Here is a 20,384-nt window from a genome sequence, read left to right on the forward strand (position 1 = left end):
ATACCGGATAGAAACAACCCTCTGTTTTTCCTGTGTTGACAGTAATGTGTCTACACTTTTAAATGAAGTTGTAGCATGACATTTACTGAACAATAGCACCTGTGACCAGTTATAAAGTCATTTAGTAATATGTCATACACAGCAATATCGAAAACCAGCTGAAAAAAGCTTCCAGACTTAAGGCTATATGGGATAAAACAACTACTGAACTGTGTGTATTTAAGGGAGCCCCTTATAACTTAATATTGTAACTTTTTATATGCGAGTACAAAAGTGTTTTATTTCTTCTTAGTGACTTAGACTGAGAAAACTTTAATGTCGTCCAAGAGGCAATAAAAGTGCATAAACCAGACAGAAACAGCAGCAATCCAAAGTCATCTTCCAGAGCTATTATACTAGTCTAGTGGATGTCAGTGGCTGTAAACCATGATTTGCATAGAGTAAAATGCAATTCTTTTATATATCTGTGCGTTCCATCACCCGAGTCCAAGTATGACACCAGTGACTAGACTACCGCCTTGAGAATAAATGAGTTTTTTGCTCTTTTGGTTTTGATCCTTTGGTGTTTGTACCTCTGGCCAGAAGGCTGTGGCCCAAACTCTGAAGCTCAGAAGAGTTGGACTTTATCCATGCAGACCTTTATCTGCACTCTCAGTCAGGCTCAGTCAGGTACAGGTGTTTAAGGTCAGCCTGCTGCACCCAAATGATTTTCCCACAAGAGTTTTCTACATAAAAAAAACTGTATATCAAAGAAGCTAATGCGTGTTTAGGTGATAGCATTAGCACTAACACAAATGAACAAGCCTAGCAGCTATTTGTTTGTCTGTTTACAGTCAAACAAGGTTAGTCACTGTACACGACAACTCATGTTGCTTTAGAGAAAAGACTGGGGCTAATGACTAAAGCAGCTCCCTGTGCCACAGTAGCCTAAAAATGGAAACCAATTCAACTTACCCGACTGTTATCTTTTTATTCAATTATAGAAGTGCTAAATTGATTTAATCTCAGAAATCTCTCCTGCTCCTGTCTGGCTGTATGTTCAGCGATTAAGACATAATCGATCTCCATGTAACAGCGAGATGCGGTTGCTAGGAGATTGTTGATGTAACTGTCGCTTCATTAAAATGGTGCCAGAGTCAGAATCAGTATACTGAATGCAGTGCTGCTTGAAAAATCCCATCATAATAAAGCATGTTAAGAAATATAAAGCCAGTCCCCTTAGCACTGTTTTCCCCCTCACCTTCCTCATGGAGGCGGCTCCTGAGCTTCCTGAGCCTGAGTACCTGCAAGAAGGCACAGAGCTGAAAGTCAGCGCAAACGACTCTCACAACCTCTTCCACCAATCACAAGCAAGTGGTGAAACCGCCGAACAACCACGGACACAAACTCACCTGTCTGTTGTGTCTGCCCTCAGTGTGTCTGCACCTCTCTGAAAAAGAAATAAAAATCATTAAATAACCTCTGAAACCATAATTCCGCACGCATATTTACACTGCACTGTATAAATGAATGAATAACAGCTAAAATGAAAACACCACAGTTACTAGACTCTATAACGTGAGGATCACAGCAAAGCTGAGGATCAAGACTCATCAGCACTGCACTGCCTTTTTTTACTGAATTGTTTTATGTTGCAGTCAAGTCTGCAGGCAAACTATTTGTGGCTAACTGCAGTGTTACGAGAATTGCTCCCAATTATAACACCACAAACATAATGACCTGAAGGGGGAGAGTGTCCCAGTAATATAATAGATATATGCTCCTGAAAAGTGACATTTTGCATTATAAACCACTTTGTTGTAACCACTTTAAATATGTTTTGATCCTAAAAATGTTATACTCCCAGGCCACTAAAGTAGGATTTTGATTTTTTACTGAAGCAATGGGTTGGGTTCATAAGTATTTGGACAGTAATGCTAATTTTGTAATTTTGCTTCATGCACCACTGCAGAGGATTTTTAATGAAAATACCAAACAATTATTAAAGTGGAGACTTTGCTAGGCCTTTATTGCAGACACTTTAAGTTGTTGCCACTTTTCTCTTCGGCTGTCATTGATTGACTTGGTCATTGCAGGATGTCACATTTCTTTACCTTGTGAATCTCTTGTCTTTGCAGTACGCTCGCTATTTGCACCGTGAAGTGCTGCCTGATCAGTTTTGCAGCACTCGACTGAACATGAGGAGAGAGTGCAGCCCTGCGCACTTCACAATTCCCCCCGTTGTTTCTATGAGACGTCACATCATCAATAAACATTAGTCCGGGTCACTGGTGTCCATACATGCCCATGCCATAATATTGCCTCCACCATGTTAGACGGAGGATGTGGTCAAACTCTTTTAGGTGTTCTCTTGGATGTGTAATCAGTGGTTTGCACCTTGGTGTTAAACCCTCCGTATTTCTATTCATGAATGCATCTCTTGATTGTAGACTTTGGTAATGACACGCCTTCCTCCTCAAGAGTCTTCTTGACTTGGTTAGAGGTTGTGAAGCCAACCAAGTAAAGAAATCTCTGGTCTTTAGTTGTCTCCTGTGGTCTTTCTTGCTGAGTTTTCCAATGCATTCCTTATATTAAAGAATAACCAGATTATACTAGAAGCTTTTTCCCATCTCCCTAAATAGTTTTTTTTTTTCAGCCTAATAAGGCCCTCCTTCATGTGCATTAACATCTCTTTGTACCTCATATTAAGAGTTCAGGGAAAAGCTACCAAATACCCCTTGAACACACACCATTAATACTAATCTATAATTTGCCTAATTGTTTATGGAATAATGAAGGAAGATCATCTGGCTGCAAAACCTCTTGTCAGTGAATTGCCAAAATACTTTTAAGCCTCTGAAAATGCAGGTCTGCGTGTAAAAATGTCTGTAATTTCTGAACAGTTAATACGGTGCTTTTGTAAAAACCCCTTGAAATAAAGTTGAAGGATACACTTCAACCACATTTAGCCTGTTGGATTTAAAATTCACCGAGGTGGTGTAGAGAGGCAAAATTACAAAAATTGTGACAATCTCAAACACGTATGGACCTAACTATAAAAGTTTTAGCTCAGTGAATTCAGTTGTGGTGTCCTTAAAAACATCTTTTTTTTAAAAATCCATTATCACAAAATATTCTTCTTAAACAAATGGGACTACTTGTGCAGGTTTCTGTGCTCAAGGGATCCTCAGATCCTGAGCCACAGTGCGACGAGATCATTAGGAGCATTTGTTGCTGGAGAGCAGGGGCTCAGTCGGGGTTTCATTATCTCATAATCCTTGCAGTCTTCCAGGAGATTTTGCAACACAAGTACCATTGCACGTTCTTTTGCTAGCCTTATACGCTGCACATCTTACAGTACATGATATTAAGAATACTTCACCTGTATGGGCAATCTAATGGCATGCACTGTAAAAAATGTGCAAAAACTAGAAAACAAAACAAAACAAAAAATCTTCTAAATGTCTGCCGTTCAGTTTGTGTGACATTTGCCAAACTGTTGCTATGATAGAAACGAATCAGACAGAGGAAATGAGACAGACAAAACCCACGGGTCATTTAGGTTAGCATATGCTTGTTAGTGCAGGATGGTATACTTCATGTCCCACCAAACAGGTATGACTCACCACCGTGAGAAACACGCAGCCGAGAGGGTTAGAGAAGGCCGGTGTGAGCTAAGCTGTTAGCTCGCCGTGTGGTGTGTGTGCGTGTTTGTGTTTGCGTGCGTAGTGTTTTAAGCACAGTCTGTCAGTTGCGCTTGTAATTGGTCTAGCTGATGCTGAGTCATACACCTACTCACAGGGATACGTGCTCCTGTGTGTGCGCACGGGAGCGTGTGTGTTTATTCAGAATAAACTCCTATTTAGACCCAGGCGTGTCTGAGGAGATGGGGGATATTAGGATGAGTTAGGATGAGTCGTGAGATGGCTACCCTGCATACAAATGCCCTCCTTGTATGCTCGTTTGTTTTGCGCGTAGCCGCGTGCACGTGAGCTTGTTGCGCACGGGAGAAACATATGAGCTATGGAGGGGAGTGCTTCGGTGTCACTGTCTTTCTCGTCATCGGCGATGCTGACGGCCGTGCAATAACACTTATCATTGTCGCTCTCCTCTGTGTCCTCTACCTGACAAATGCACACAAACACAACCGACAGCACGTCAGCAGGTGCGAACACCGCGATCTGTCCTACAGCCACCGGCAGGTCCCTTCTCAGAGGCCCAGATGCCTCTGATGATAAGAACAAGCAATTGTAGTTATGACTTAATGCTTTTGATCAGCTTTGTGACGTGTTATTCACTAATAATAAAGCTTCTGCTACACTCAGTGGTTCCTCTAAAGATTTTTCATTTACATCTTTGATTTTGATTGTTTATTAATCTGATTTATTTTTCTGCTTTGCTTCTGAAACTCTTTTCTTTTTCTCCAAACTCTTGTTGCTTGTTGCTTATTTTCTGATCACTTTAGCACTTGATACTTAATTTCCAGACATATCTGATGTTTGATAATAAGGAGAAAGTTTTGGCTAGAAATACACAGGCATTAAAGTTAAAGAAAATGAAGGTACCACGTCGGTGTTTTGTTTCAGTGCGTTTCTTAACCCTGTCTTAGAAAAACCTAGTCCTAAGACCAGTAAATCCTAACGATGGTGTAAACCAGGGGTGGGGGAACTCCAGGCCTCGAGGGCCGGTGTCCTGCAGGTTTTAGATGTGTCCTTGATCCAACACAGCTGATTTAAATGGATCGATTACCTCCTCAACATGTCTTGAAGTTCTCCAGAGACCTGGTAATGAACTCATCATTTGATTCAGGTGTGTTGACCCAGGGTGAGATCTAAAACCTGCAGTTCCCCACCCCTGGTGTAAACCTTTAAATTTGTGTCTATCAGTAGTTTAGTGTTTAAAAATGGCTCAATAATCTTAAACAGCTGAGCACTGTAGTCTGAAAAAAGTTACTAAAACAAAGTAAATAACATATTTATTAGGAAATGTTCAAACTTGAATAATACAGTGATCAGGCATAACATTCTGACCACCTGCCTAATAATGTGTTGGTCGAGTCATGGACTCCACTAGACCCCTGAAACGGTGCTGTGGTGTCTGGCACCAAGATGTTAGCAAAAGACTGTAAAAACCCTGTAGGGGCTTCGTGGAACATGAAGGGTGGACCCATAGATGCTCGATTTGATTGAGATCGGTGGAATTTGGAGGCCAAGTCAACTCCTCAAACTCGTTGTGCTCCTCAAACCATTCCTGAACTATTCCTGCTTTGTGGCAGGGCGTCTTATCCTGCTGAAAGAGGCAACAGCCTTTAGGAAATACAGTTTCCATGAAAAGGTGTTTATGGTCTGCAACAATGCTCAGGTAGGTGGTACAGGTCAAAGTAACATCCACATGGTTGGGAGGACCCAAGGTTTCCCAGCAAAACATTACTCCAAGCATCATCCTGCCTCCGCCGGCTCGCCTTCTTCCCACAGTGCATCCTGGTGCCAGGTGATCCTCAGGTAAGTGACGCACATGCACCTGGCCATCCACGTAATATAAAAGAAAACACGATTCATCATGTTTTTTCCATTTCTCTGTGGTCCAGTTCTGATGCTCACGTGCTCTCACGTGTTGTTGTCTGTCGGTGTTGGACAACAACAAACTGTGATGCTCTGTGTGCACCTTTCTATCAGTACCAAGCCTTTCTCCTCCATGGTTAATGTCAGACATCAAATACATCTGGAAATTAATTATCAGGAAACAGAAAATCAAGAATCAAGTCAGAAATATATTTGCTTGTTACTTTTTGAACAATAATTGCTACTTTTGTCAATAATAGAGCAACGCTGGTTAGCAGTGGAGCAACGGAAGGCCTTGGGTTCGAATCCACTGGCTCGGGCCTGAGTTTCCTCCCCATGTCCACAGATAAGTGGTGATTGTAACGTGGCCCTAGGTGTAGATGTGAGGATGAATAGTTTTCCATCTCTGTGTGCCTCTTGCTCCTTGCCAGCTTCGATAGGCTCCAGCACCATTTAATTTAGTTTTGAAAAGTTTGTTTTCTTGAATGCAGGTTACTTTAACCCTGAAGCTCTTTGTGTTTTGAGCATGCTGTTTTAAGATGTGTAAATGTGCTTTGGTTTCCTCTTCTTCAACTGACATTATCTGGATGACAGCACGTGTTGCTCCAAAAATTCTGTATATGTCCAGGATTAATGGTGCCTTCACAGATGTGCATGCTACCCGTGTCATGCATTCATTAATGCCTACCCATGCCATCAGATGCTAGCTTTTGAATTTTGTGCTGACAGCAAAGTGGACTTCCCCTCTCTTTGACTCCTTTATATGTTCTCCATATGACTACAAGGCTCTATCAAGAATGTCAGTCTAAATTGGTTTGACCATGGGACAGTTGTTTCAGTTGGACTCAGTCTGTTTTAAAATAGTTTGTGTCCTGATGAAGGTGGATATAACTTACTCGCCCTGTATTTAAAGGCAACAATAAACGTTCAAAACTAATGTACTTACAGGCAAAGCTTCAGGTGGCTGGTCTAGGCGCAGGGTGGAGGACAGCATGGAGGGGCTGATGGGAAAGCTAGGGCTGCTGGGATTACGGCTCTTACGCCGAGAGCGTCTGGTGGAATCCCGGCGGCTTTCTCTGCTCGGACCCTCGGGTTCTTCCTCGATCACCAGGATCTTGTCGTCACTAAGGTAGCGCAGGAGGGAGTTGTCTGAATCTGTATGGAAGAGGAGGGGGATTGAAGGGACATGGACATTAGATGATGGACAGGATTGATAGATTGGATGACAGTAAGAGGAAAACCACAGAGGGGGGGGGGGGAGATACCATATAAGAGTCAAGGGAGAAGCCCTGAGCAGAGCGGAACCAGACAAGACTGAATAGACCCTTACAGATAAAAACCCAACAGAAAAGGATAAAAGTGCCTCAGAGCTGTTGCATCTGATATGGCGCCACAGCTGGGGACATACATCTAATCTGTCTGGAGTGATTATGTTGATTTGGGAGGCACCACAACAACTAAATCTTGTTGGTCACAGAAAGTTTTATACTGCTTTGGCTCCAGATAGACAATGCATCTTACCTAATTTGCTTCTTATCCGAACACTTAAATATTAGAAAACGAAAAAGTTACAGAGAGAACGAGAAGGAGAGGGAGAAGGGCAGAACCCCAACATTTGTATTGTGCTTTAATATTATTCATAGACTCTCTGATGGCAGAGTTGTGGATCCCCAGCTGAATACAAATCGAGTCTTGCTGCAAAAAAAGGTGAAGCTGGGTAAAATCGGGAACATTGAAATATCCACATTTCCAGGGCAGCTGTATAAATGCAGTCGCTTTGCATTTATGTTCGTTTTTCACCCTGTCAGATACATACCTGGTAGATATGTATCCTCACACAACCACACCACCATGGATAACCAGAAGATGAGCTGAAATGTGTTGAGCTGAGTATGAAGCAAAGCACCAGTCTGAACTGTGTGTGTGTGAGGGCTGTGCTTTAGCATGTATAGGTGTTTGTGTGTGTGTACCTCGGCTCCCTCTCTTGCCCATGCTGGGTTCCTTGGCCTCGGCCATCCAGTTATATTCGGGAGGCATGGAAACGGGTCTGAGGTCACCTGGAAGTACCAATCATCAATCAGATAGTCTGCTATGGGGGAGGAACTGGGGGTGGGGTGTTTTGCAGGACGCAGCGACTGAGAGACAGAGTGGGACACAGCTGGTGGGGCAGACAGGTGGGAGCAAAGGTGTGTGCAGGTAGGGGGTTAGGCAGACTCTCGGGGGACTTACACAGCTTGCAAGGCAAGTGTCGAGTAAGGCCCCGTAATTAGGCTGAATTTATATTTTGTTGTCACTTAATTTCATTCGTATTTCTTTATATTTTGCTTCCAAGGAGTCAGATTTTTGTGCAATTATTTTTAAAGTGGTCTTGAGCAATAGTTCTCCAGCCTTTCTTGAGGTCTATCAAAGTTTTTCTTAGGACTTTGGCTGCTTTGTCAATCATTTGCAGTCCAGTACTAATACCTGCAAACGTGCCAGATCCTTTCTGCCAATGCCAAACTATGCGGCCACAAATATTCTGTAAACAACACAACCCTGCTGGGTGACTCACAATGCCATCTCACAGCAGTGTGGGGCCAAGCTGGTGGCCATCATGAGGAGGAGGTCTCAGGCATTTGTGCCTGTGTTTGGTTTATCCACAGCTACTGAGGCCCCCCTTTGTTAAACGAATAAACTGTTAAATTGCCACTATCTCAGACTTTAATCATCCAATCCAAGAAACGACACCAAACAAGAATCAGTAGCAGAATAAACTGTTTCCCCGTTTAAGGGGTAATAAACATGTTTCATAATGGTATAAGATTTATTGTCATCCACTGAAAAATCTTAGAAACTCAGCTATATTCAGCGGCAGATATTCCAGGATGTGGCAGTAGAAGGCTGGGTTTATAGCTTTACATGTCACTTTGCACAACCTGTGCATAACAAGGCAAAAAACCACGAGGATGCTCCTGGTTGTGCTTGAAACCTTGGACTCTAACCGAACACAGCTAACAGTATCACAGGTCACTTTCTTTCACCAGTGATGACAGCTCAGTTTGAAGCAAAAAAGTTTGATGTTTCCTTCCCACAAAAATCGAGGTCCACGGTGAGATCACAAAGTGCACAGTGCAGAAGAGACAAAACAACCAGCGATCTAAAAATAGCAGCAGCACTGGAAGTGGCCCAGAGGTGCACGAGAAGATGACTTTGAAAGGGAAACTGATTAAATTCAAATCAGGCATGTTGTCTGTTCATAATGCCATGGTCCTGCAACTTCATTTAGCAATCCCCTCTCTTTGCCTTTGGAGGTATAGAAAATGCTAGCATATTCCGCTATAGTAGAGATATCCATGCTAGCATGTTAGCTGCTATTGATATTGCTAAAGTATATACTGTTGCACTCATGTCTGACATTACTTGACATGACAGGTATTTTTTAACCCATTATTTCTTTCTCAGCCACCATCCTGGTAAAAATTTGCCATGCTGTTTTGCCTGCCACAAAACGACACATGAAACATACGAGGATAATCATTCTTGCATATGTAATCGCTAATATTAGTTTCATTTTGCCACTGTGCTCTCAGACTGCCTCGCTAAAGGGATGGTAAAGAAACGTTGCCTTCTGATTCAGCTTCAATGACCCTCATCCTGCATGCCATATAGCTGTGCCTGAATAAACTCAGAGGAAAGGTGCATTACAGGATGCTTTGGAAGTGATCTGGAACGAGGGTGGACACAGGTGGTGGGGCAGACAGGGAGCTGGACACAGTTTATTTGGATTGACCGTTTGGCGTGTGATTTTGTTTTGCTTTTGGCACATGTGTACGCCGGAAAATGACACAAAGGAGCAGAGCCATGAAGCGGGTGATGAACAAACATATAAGGAGAAAATGGTGAAAAGAAAAGGTGAGAGAACTTGTGGGAGAAAGCGTGATTTTTTTTTTTCCCATCACAAACACAGACCCAGAGCCATTCCTGCTCCATCCAAGCCGCCTGGTCACGCTCGACCTCTTACCGTGGGTAGGGGTCTTGTCTCGCCGACGAACCCCCGTATTGCGACCCCTGTCATAGTCAGGTCCCGGCGGTCCGTCTCCTTCCAGCAAGGAGAAGTACTGACCGCTGTCCTGGTCCAGGTAGTAACTGACTGCCTCTGAACCTTTAGAGCCTGACTGGGAGCTAACGCTGTAGCGGCTGATGTCGTCACATGACATCAGACCCATCTCCTCCCTGGGGAGAGACAGCGCAGCTTGTCACCACCGCTGTCATGAGCGCACTCATCATCGTCGTATCATAATAATCAATGTAATGGTCATCATCAGACATCTGCCTGTGTTTGTGTGTGAGGCTGACCTGGTGCTATAGAGTCCGGACACAGGGGAGAGGATATAGACGTCCTGCATGCTGGGGGCATCCATTTTGGACATGCCCAAAGTTCCACCGGGTGTAGGTGAGGTGCTGGTGGGGCTGGTGGGGACCGGCTGAAGAGAGAGAACAGAGAAAAAGGACGAGAGTCTTTAATGGGAGGATGGTGAGGGATCTCAGAGCACAACCTGCAGTAAGTGAGCATTAGATCTTTCCCTGCTTCACAGAAAAACAAACAAGCACACAGTTTACGGTCCTACAAGGGAATGGAGCCTTTTATTTGTGATATCCTGCTCGCGCTGCACCTGGCATTTGTTTTAAGAGCGAATCACAAACAAGAGAGTTATCTCCACACCGCTTTCATGTCACCTATGTTGTTTTTCCTTTTTTAAATACCTGCCTATCCCAAGTTCAGTCACTTCACCATCCTGTCATTTTGTCTCAAGCCTCTTCGTTCACACAGGCCTCTCCACGTCTGTTCCCATGACAACCCCTCCTTCTCCCATGCTCTCTTTGCTCTTCCTCGGTTCTCACCCCTCTGTAAATCCCTCCCTGCATCCCGTGCCACAAGAAAAAGCGGGGACAGAGGGAAAGTAGTGTAGCCTTCTACCTATGCTTGACTCAAGGACACCCATTTGTCACGGGGTCCTCCGTGAGGACAGGATGCCTCACCTCTGATGTCACTGCGACTCAGTCCAAGTTTTTAAACGAATTATATTAATTCTCAGACAAAACAGCCGGGGGTGGCAAATGCTTAGCTCGTGCCGTCACCCCTCCACCCCTGAGGCTTACAGATTTTGAAAAATGAAGTGTTTTACTGTCGGAGGAGTACGCTCCATTTTAGACGGAGACGACACAAGTGAAGACAGAATGGATAAACAGATACGAAGCCTGAGCAACGGCAAAATGGGCAGTGCTCTCATTACGAAAGCCCGTGGTTTCATCATTTCATCAGCAGCGCATTAATCAAATTCATTTCATATTCCAAACTTTCCATCCTCTCCTCTCCCTCGCCTCTATCCCCCAGGCTGCCTCTGTCTTCCTCTTCCCTCTCCCGCACAGCCCTCCACTCATAAAGGCAGCTTACAGTAAGACGGCTTCACGATAAATAATGAAGGCGAGCTGGGAAGAGAACGACATGAGAGAGCAAATGAAATAGGACAAAGAGAGAAAGGGAAAGAGTGCTAGAGAGTGAGAGAGAGCAAGAGAGACAAAGAGGGAAAGAGGTGGGGGAGCTGTGCAGTTTGGTGACTCGAACTGAGTCTGAAAACAGTAATTTAGTGATTACAGCCCACTGCTCCCTGCATGGGAAAGGGATTGGGGGTAGAAGTAGGGAGAGATGGGAGTAACACAGCAGGAGAAATTCTAGTCTGTTAAAACAACACTTAAAGCATTTGACCCCCGCTGTGTCCACTCTAGACTACCTAAGAATCTACCACTACAACCTTTCCCAGACCAATTTTCCTCAGCCCACACACACACATGCACACACACACTTGACAAAGTAAAGGCCTTAAACGTTTAAGAATGTTTCAAAAAAGGAGAGTTATTAAATTGAATGTTTTACCATTCCTTGGATTCTTTTACTGAGTTAAGTTCAGTGAGCCTGTAATTTTCAAGTCACAATAGGCCTTATCCACTGCAGACAGTTTGGTGTGTTAGAGTATAAAAAGCGTCCGTGTTTCACAGGAAGCCATGCCGTTTATCGTTCATCCAGGATGTCAAACACTGCTGCTCTGCCTGATATGTCAGAGTGTCGTTTCCTGCCTGTTCCTTGGTTGTTTTTTAGTTTTTTAAAAAGTGCTAATATAGTAAAATGCGACACCAAGTAGTCCTTTACAGTGAGACTGTGGAACTGGCCCAAAACAGGTGACGCCCACGCTGGCACAAAAAGACACCTTGTGTGTAATTTCTGATATTACACACTTTAATGAAATGGCAGTATTTGACCCGGCTGAAATATCAGGAAAGTCACCTTTGGTGTATCAAAATAACAACATAATGCCATTGAATAAAGCTATATAATGCCATATTCAACTCAATTCAGTTTTATTTATATAGATGCTTCATATTGTGAGGTAAAGATCCTACAATAATAGAGAGAAAACCCCAACAATCATATGACCTCCTATGAGCAAGCACTTGGCAAACGTGGGAAGGAAGAACTCCCTTTTAACAGGAAGAAACCTCCAGCAGAACCAGGCTCACGGAGAGAGGACAGTTTAGATCTGTCTGCACCAACATTTCTGTTCGATCAGCACAATAAACATGTTTTGACTAGAACTAAACTGTCATCACACCTTCACATTTTCCACATGATGTGTAAATATCACACAAGTAATTTCTGTTCTTGATAACAATCAGTATGTTGACATACGTGAAATGTGCAGCAATTCTTTCACACCCACTCAGACGAGATAATGAGTGTTGTTGTGATCCGACTTTCCTCAGGCGCAGCTTTCAGGTCAAAAAAAATGTTGGTATTTTAAAGGTTTGGGGGTTTACACGTGCTAACCATTGGGGGTAAGGGGAGGAAGACAGGACGAAAGACACGCTGTGGAAGAGAGTCAGAGATGAATAATAACTAATGATTAAATGCAAAGTTGTGTATGTACACGCACAATGCATCATGGGAAGGCCCAAGCAGCATAAGTAGGAAAGGATCCAGGGTCACCTGATCCAGCAGCATGTAGTCTAACTGGGACTTTCATTTTCTTTCCACTGAGCTTCTCTTTAAGACCAAAAAATTGAAGATATCTAGTTTGTCCTTGATGTGAATAATACCCAGCCAAAAAAACTTGTGTTGTCACTATCAGATGAGTCAGCTTGTTACTAACAACTCGGACTGTTCTTTTTTTACTCTGCCTGTAAGTTACAGAAATTAAAAAGCAGTTCCAGTGACAAAGTCAACTTACATTAACAACAACTAATTTTAAATGTATTGCACCTACAGTAAACACAATTGTTGTAATAATTCTCATTACTAAGTACCTTATTTTCCACACTATAAGGCGTACTTAAAATCCTTTAATTTTCTCGAAAATCGACAGTGCGCCTTATGTATGAACTATGGTTGTGCTTACTGACCTCGAATCGATTTTATGTGGTACACGGCGCTCAAAAATCTGTCAAAAAATGTTTTAGTACGACTTTGGTAAGCTACGAAGCCGCACCGCTTGATGGCTTGCCGGAGCATTACGGCTACTGTAGGCAGGAGCCTCGCGGAGGAATCTGGGTCTAAAACTCCGTCTGTTTCAGGTGCCAAAGTCAAACGAACACTGCGGCATCACTGAGAGTTGAAAACTGTCTAAATTCTTTCATCTTTAATAAAATGATCAGTGTTGCTGCTTTACCAGGTGTAACAATGAAAACAGGATTTATTAAATTTAACGGAGTTAGAAGTTAGCAGGAATTAGCTCGCTAGTTTCCACCTAAACATGATATAGCATGTTCTGACTGAGAGATTTCTGAAAAAATTAAAACGTACAGCTCTGCTATCACTTCCAACATAAATGAAGACAGAAAACTAAACAGCAGTGACGTTTGTAGGGTTACTGAAGTTGGGCTAGCTGGTATATAATGATGTGCTACGTGATTGCTAGCGACACAGCTATGTTAGCATAACATAAACACAGTGAAGCTTTTTTCCACTGGATAAAAGTTAACGTGAGGGTTCCTGATGGTTAGGGACAAATGTAATCGCATGGCAGGATGCTGTAAACGGACCAAACTTCAGTCAGGAGAACAACTGAGATAATCCATCCACAATACGAGGTTAGTCATTAATATACTGCAACAACATGGGAATAGAGCAGCTGTGAGAGAATTCAACATTAATGAATCAATGGTACGGAAGTGGAGGAAGCAAGAAGAATGAGTTGAGTAAAGTTTGACTTATCTGACTGTTTTGTTTTGCTTAACGCGCCTTATAATCCGGTGCGCCTTATGGTCTGAAAAATACAGTACTAATCTAAACTTAAACTCAGCTATAACATTTACAGACAAATCTAGCCCCCAAAAATGTGCTAAAATAATAAACATTAAATCATAAGCACATAAATTATAAGCTACAGTGACTGATAAATAATGATAAATAAGTAATACTGTGCCCCAGAGGGACACTCATGTCCACTTCATTAGATAAACCTGTTCAGCTGGTCGTTAATGCAAAAATCTATCTATCAGCCAATCACATGGCAGCAACTCAATGCATTTAGGAATGCAGGCAGGCATGGTCAAGATGCCCCGCTGAAGTTCAAATCAAGCATCAGAATGGGAAAGAAAAGTGATTTAAGTGACTTTGAACCTGGCATGGCTGTTTATGCTACTCAAATAATCTCTTGTATACAACCAAGGTATACAGCAGAGCATCTCTGAACGCACAACACGTTGAACATTGAAGCAGATGCCACTCTTTCAGCTAAGAACAAACTATTGAAACTACAAATCGCACAGGCTCCCCAAACCTGGATAATAGAAGTTTGGAAAAATGCAGCCTGGTCTCATGAGTCTTGATTTCTGCTGCAACACTCAGAGTGGCAGGGACAGAATTTGGTGTGAAACAATGAGAAAACATGGATCCATCCTGCCTTGCATCAATGGTTCAGGCAGCTCATGGTTTAATAATATGAGAGATATTCTCCTGGCCCCTAACTATCAACTGAGCATTGTTTAAATGCAACAGCCCTATTTCAGGATTCTTGCTGACCACGTCTATCCCTTTCTGACGACAGTGTACTCATCTCCTGATGGCTGGATAACCCACCGTGTCAAAAAGCTCAAATGGATCCGTTTTTTGGGGGGATGCGGTGGACAGGATGTGCAAGAATCTGCTGCAAACATTTTAAGCTATCATGTTAGTATGGCCCAATATCCCCCCCAGTATTAGCAAAGTGTACATAATGAAGTGGCCAGTGACTATATTTAAAGCAAGCCCATGTGGAAAAAACAGAAATGGCATATACCGATGTGTCAAATTAACAGTGTGACATTTGGGGAAATGTAATTATTTGCTTTAATGCCTCTAGTTAGATGAAGAGATTGATACCACTCATATGACTGCACTGAGTATGAAACTAGGAGCTGAAAATACCACACAGCACAATAACAGACCAAAAGAACGACCTGTGATTATTTAAAAAAAAAAAAAAAAAATCAATAACCTCCCTCGCACTCAGCTAGCCAATCAATTAAGAGCTTCACTGCCAATACATGTTGCTCAAAATAGCAGGTTTTTATCAAGAGTAATGATTTATATGTCTGAGCATGTAACAGGTTGGTGAAAGCAGGGTCACAGACAACGTGTGGCGCATGTGTGACCTGTGACGTGGATGCTCTCAGTAACACATACATGTTGCAGCAGCCCAGAAGACATTCATGCAAGAATGCATGCATGCGGTATGCATCATCACGGTAATCCTCGTGCTCTCTTTTAAAACCCTTTCACATGTAATGACAGTGAATCATCAAATTGCTTTTACTCCTTCTTGCTGCTCACAAACCGGTGAAAAAAGAACGAGAGAGAGAGCAAAGGAGAGAGATATGTCATTATTTAGTAGAATAAAAGACGTTGCCATGGAAGGATTTCGGGAGCTTGGAATCACATGATAACATGCCGAGATAAATTGTTTCCTTTGTGGATTCAGTTATAATCCAGCTGTACATTTGCCACATTTCAGCTAAACTTCGCAGCCCTTACAATTCATCCTCCAAAATTGAGCTCAGAGGTGCGAGTACGCATGTCTTCTCTATGTGTGTTTGATTTGGAAGCGTGCATGTACAGTAATGCATCCAAAAACCAGCGCTTACAGAGTGCAGTGACCCAGTTCCCTCGCCTCTCAAAGGAGCAACGGGTCCGATGACGGGGAATCATCTCTCCGCATGCGTGCACAAACACGTACAGTAACACACTTGCTCCGACACCCAGATGGACAAGCGTGCATGCGGCCAAGCTCAGCAATGTGCGCACACCCACCTCTCTCCACCGCACACACACACATGCTCACACACAAACAGGCTGTTTAGCAAGATATTTTGGATTCAGTGAATTATCTCCAGTATTTGCTGAGTAGCAGCTCTTGTTTCAGAGCCAGTGGAGCTGCCTGTAGTTGCTTATGAATAATTAAGAGCTCCGGTCTTTCTGAGAGAGAACAAAACTAAAACACTCCTTTCTTCTCTTCTCCAGCAGATATCTCTGCGCTCTGATCTGGGCCCCTCATGGCGCGTTTATGTCTAAGCAGTCCATCAGAGTAGAATTCCCACAATCCCCTGCTATTGCATAAATATAACAATAGGCTCCTGATGACAACTCGGGGGGCTGTGATAACAAGGCAGCAACCTGGAAATGAGAAGAGTCTTTTACCTTGTTATGATCTTTCACCTTGTGGTGATGAAGTTGAGCGCTATTGCACATCGCTACCCAGAAGCTGCAAGTTCTGCATAAATATACACTTGCATGCATGCCACCTAATAATGCAGTTATATGCTCACAGAAAACACAGAATAAAAAAGGAGCATACAAAAAATAAAAACAAAACAAAAAACCCCTCAAAAAGCTAAAGAGCAGCTGAACAGAGATCAAAGCATACATGTAGCATGTAAATGAATTAGCCTGATGCTGAGATAAAAATAGCAGCCGTGCAACACAGGAGCTTGACAAAACATTCGGCGCTTCAGAGAGCACTCAGGCAGCATCAGACTAGCCCTCGCCTCACCCCTCCGTCCGTCTCGGCACAGCTCGTTCTTTCTGTGTGCCTAAATTGCTCAGTGATATTTCCGGGCGGCGAGTGACAGATTAACAAAGTATTTGCCCTTAAGTGAAATGTGTACACCCTTTACGAGCTGCGAGACTTCAAACAGGCGTTCCACCTTTAAGATCTACAGTACATTAAAAATTTACTCGTCTTTGAAAATGAGACGATCTCTGGGGCAAAGGTTGAATGAATCGGGACTAAAGTCTCAATAAATCTGAATGTGAGCAGGAGGGGAGTGGGATGGGGTCCCCTCGGATGACCTTTTGTTGCCTAAACTCTTTCTCTCCAGCATAAAACTTTAGGCCACGTTGCGCTATTTACATCCTTCACACAAGATCGAAATAAAGTGCAGATTTAATTAGGTAGTTTCCCCTCCACTGCTATGATTTTTTTAGCATTATTGTTGTTTAATAAAAAAAGCAAGCCTTCTGTATGCCTAAATTCTCTTCAGGTTGAGCATTAGCTGCCTACGCATTTGTGAATGGCTTTGAACGGTGCCAGCAGTGTGGCAAATGGTAAAAAAGATTTCTTGAATGCTCAACGGGAGGACTGATACAAGGTCAATCAGGGAATAAGTTTCTTTTAAAACAATATTCGTTTAAAATGCCAGGAGCAGAATGCAGAGTGTGGGCAGTAAAAGCAAGAGTGAGAGTGAGTCAAAGATGGAAGTACTACACAGGTTACTACATGTGAATTTACACTGTAGCTATCGAGTGTGCTGATAAGGATGCATGAGACTAAACAGAAGGGGAGTAATACAAGTAATACAAGTTTCTGACATCTCCGTTCACATTTTAGTCACAGTAATTCTTCAAACTGAGTCTGACCGTTTGTCCGGTCAGCATGCGAGGCATTAATGCGTCTGTGAATTGTGCTGGTGTTTACCTGCAGGCCCAGTGGTTTCCAGCGGACGTTCCTGAGCAGAGCTGGCGTGGAGCTCAGGGTGTTCTGGGGCCTTTTCTTCAGCGTGAGGATAACTCCACATGGGTCCTCTCTTAGAGCATTCACCAGGTTCTTCAGTTGCCAGCCCACCTGAAAAGCACACATACCAGGCTACCAAAACGACTGCTGCAAACTGCTGCACACAATGAATCAGGCTCAGCTGAATCTGCTGTGGAAAACCACCATGCACAGCAGCAGATATATGACTGACTGCTGCTGCAAACCACCACACACATGCTTCTGATACTGCTTGTCCAAAACAGTGTATGTTTCTAGGACATATTATACCTTCTTTTTTTCCAGATAGAGAGTAATAGTAGTATTAAAGAAATTATTAGAAAAGCCACTGGAGCAGCTCTAGTATACAGCTTAGACAAACCAGCATCCTATGAGGAACTTCTGTTTTAAATGTCCAATAGATAGATATCATCACTGCCAGCCAGTTCCATGCATGTTATACACAAATATTCCCTACAAAGATAGGATTATTTAACATGCTAACTTCATACCTACCTAAACAGTACCTGCTTTCACTCTCTGGTATGTCTGTCTTGTAAGACTTGTTAATGTGATTGGTCAAAATTGGTTAGTTGGCACACAGTGATGGACAGCTAAGTTTATTTTTCACTAGTGCCTGCCCTTATCCGAAAACTTTCCAAGCATGATTTCCAAGCCAAGTCGACTTTCAGTCTGTTTTCTTCTGCACTCAGTGTCACAGGGTTGCTGGAGCTTATGCCAGCTGTCATAAGGCAAAAGGCAGGGTTGCCAGTTTGTGGCAGGGCTAACAAATTGAGACAGAAAACATTTTACAGTCACATTCACACCTACGGCCAATTTAGAATCCCCAATTAAACCAATATGCATTTTTTTAAACTGTGGGAGAAAGCCAGATTACCCGGAAAGAACCCACAGGTGTGCATGTAATACCATCTATAATAAACCTCTAATTTGCAATTTCTGAAACTAGTTACCAAATTAGTTTAGACTTTGCTATTTAACTCAAAGCTAAAATTCGATGTAGTCTAATACAAGCACGTCTAACCTAAAAGGGAAAAATGTTCCGATTTAATAGTGGCAAACATACAAGCTGCAACACAGAGTGTTTGAATGCTAAACTTTGTAGCCTTAAGTAAAGCAAAAAAACTGACCACAGTGGCCCCACTGGTCTAAAAGAAGTGTCATATTTAAATAGAGGGTTGCTTAGTCAGTATAGTTAGGCCTAAGGAATGCAGAGAAGAGAGAGAAAAAGGAGTGCTGACTGCAGCAACTCTGGCCGGCCTGTCTCCAGAGCTCGAAGCAGTCGTCAGGCCATTGATTGGCTACACTGGTCTCAGCCACTGTAAATGTCCGCAGAGGCCACATACACTCGCATGCACACTCAGCCACACACAGAGACAGAGCTGCTCTGACCTTATTCCTGACATAATGATGACCTGCCTGTGTCAGCCTGTAGCGTCCACTTTCCCCCTCTCCAGTTCAGAGCTCTGAGTTCAGTCAGTGTTCAAATGCAGGAAGAGCCTGGGTCAAAGTAAGTTACTGCTGTCTGTTCTCTCCTTCCACTTAAACCCAAAAGGGGTTATTCCTGGACACACTAAAACTGGTGCCATTCATCTGTGCTGTAATTTACCAGTGTAACTGTTGAGCTCAAGCTCAAATCCTTGTGCTAGAGGTAAGGACATTTATCAAACAGAAGTGTGGAAACAAATAGTTCCTGTCATCAAAACACCTTCAAGCATCAAAAGCTAGCTTTGAATCTCTGGTCAGATTTTAAATCTTGTTTATGATACATTATTCAGCTCCTGATTTGAAATAAAAGTCCACTTGTTTTAGACAAAGCTTTAAACAGCTGTGTACGCTCACAGAACATTTACCATTTAAGCATGTTGGCATCTTTTATGGTAGGAAAACTTCAACATGTTGGGACATTCTGACCAAAGCTTTTTGTGCTTGGCTGCTGAGCCGATTGCTAGCAAACTGTCTGTTTAGGATGAAGTGACAGCCACACAACAATTAGCCAAGCTTAGTGTAATCACTTGGGAAATGGTGGAAACAGGTATCTCAAATCTGACAAAATGTAAAAAAAATTTTTTAAAAACTTTGTACCAGTGCTTCTGAAGTTTAACAATTAGTGCAATATCTTGTTTGATGAAGCAAACGTTGCCCCCACCTGACTTAGCTATGCTAAGCTAATCCTGTCGTGTCTGTAGTTTTGAAGCTACATGAGTTGATAAGACTGTGGCTCGATTACCTTGCCTTGATTTTTAGGCAGTTAAACTGCGAGTGAGCTGAACTCGACTTTTATCAAGCTAAACTTTTGTTTCTTCCATGACTTTAAGCTCCACAGCAACAAAGTGCACTGTAAACTACAAGGGCTCACACAGCTACTGGTAACCAGCCCAGTTTAGGTCTCCTCTCTTATACAAATACACAGATAGCAAAGGGAAGCAGGGAGAGACCTACCAAAATAACAGAGCATAAACTGCTGCTGGAGAGCTTTTTTTCAAATCCCAGGGGTCTTCATTATTTTCCCAGATGCTATTACCTCCACATAATTATGCGGCCTCTTCAAACAATCAGTTTTTTATTTGAGCAAATTCCACATTTTTCCTCAGAAGACGAGCTGAGCTAATAAAAAACTCCCTGTTTTGAAGTGAGTCTCAAAAAAACCCAAACTCTCATTCACAGACACAAAGGCAGTGTTGTTGCTTAATAGGCCTACATGATGATTCCATAATGTAACGGAATTTGTACGATCCATATTTACACTAATGTAATTTTAACTTTCAAGGCTGATAAGATGAAC

At 42.7% G+C, this 20,384-nt stretch overlaps 1 protein-coding gene across 4 annotated transcripts in view; it reads right to left on the minus strand.

The window, feature by feature from the left end:
- The window catches only part of si:ch211-26b3.4 (connector enhancer of kinase suppressor of ras 2), a 66,074-nt gene that overhangs the window by 15,400 nt on the left and 30,290 nt on the right, over positions 1–20,384 (minus strand). For all 4 annotated transcript variants that reach the window (XR_010096569.1, XM_063499097.1, XM_063499090.1 and 1 more), the window contains exons 9-15: positions 17,525–17,671; positions 9,876–10,003; positions 9,541–9,752; positions 7,511–7,597; positions 6,487–6,695; positions 1,392–1,429; positions 1,241–1,283 (exon numbers count right to left, since the gene is read on the minus strand). Coding sequence is in view for 3 of the 4 variants with exons in the window: in XM_063499097.1 (XP_063355167.1) it covers positions 1,241–1,283; positions 1,392–1,429; positions 6,487–6,695; positions 7,511–7,597; positions 9,541–9,752; positions 9,876–10,003; positions 17,525–17,671 (864 nt within the window). In the remaining variant the exon portion in view is untranslated. The remainder of the gene's footprint in view (positions 1–1,240; positions 1,284–1,391; positions 1,430–6,486; positions 6,696–7,510; positions 7,598–9,540; positions 9,753–9,875; positions 10,004–17,524; positions 17,672–20,384) is intronic.

Source organism: Pelmatolapia mariae, linkage group LG2 (assembly GCF_036321145.2).
Source record: "Pelmatolapia mariae isolate MD_Pm_ZW linkage group LG2, Pm_UMD_F_2, whole genome shotgun sequence".
Classification (NCBI taxonomy): Eukaryota; Metazoa; Chordata; class Actinopteri; order Cichliformes; family Cichlidae; genus Pelmatolapia; species Pelmatolapia mariae.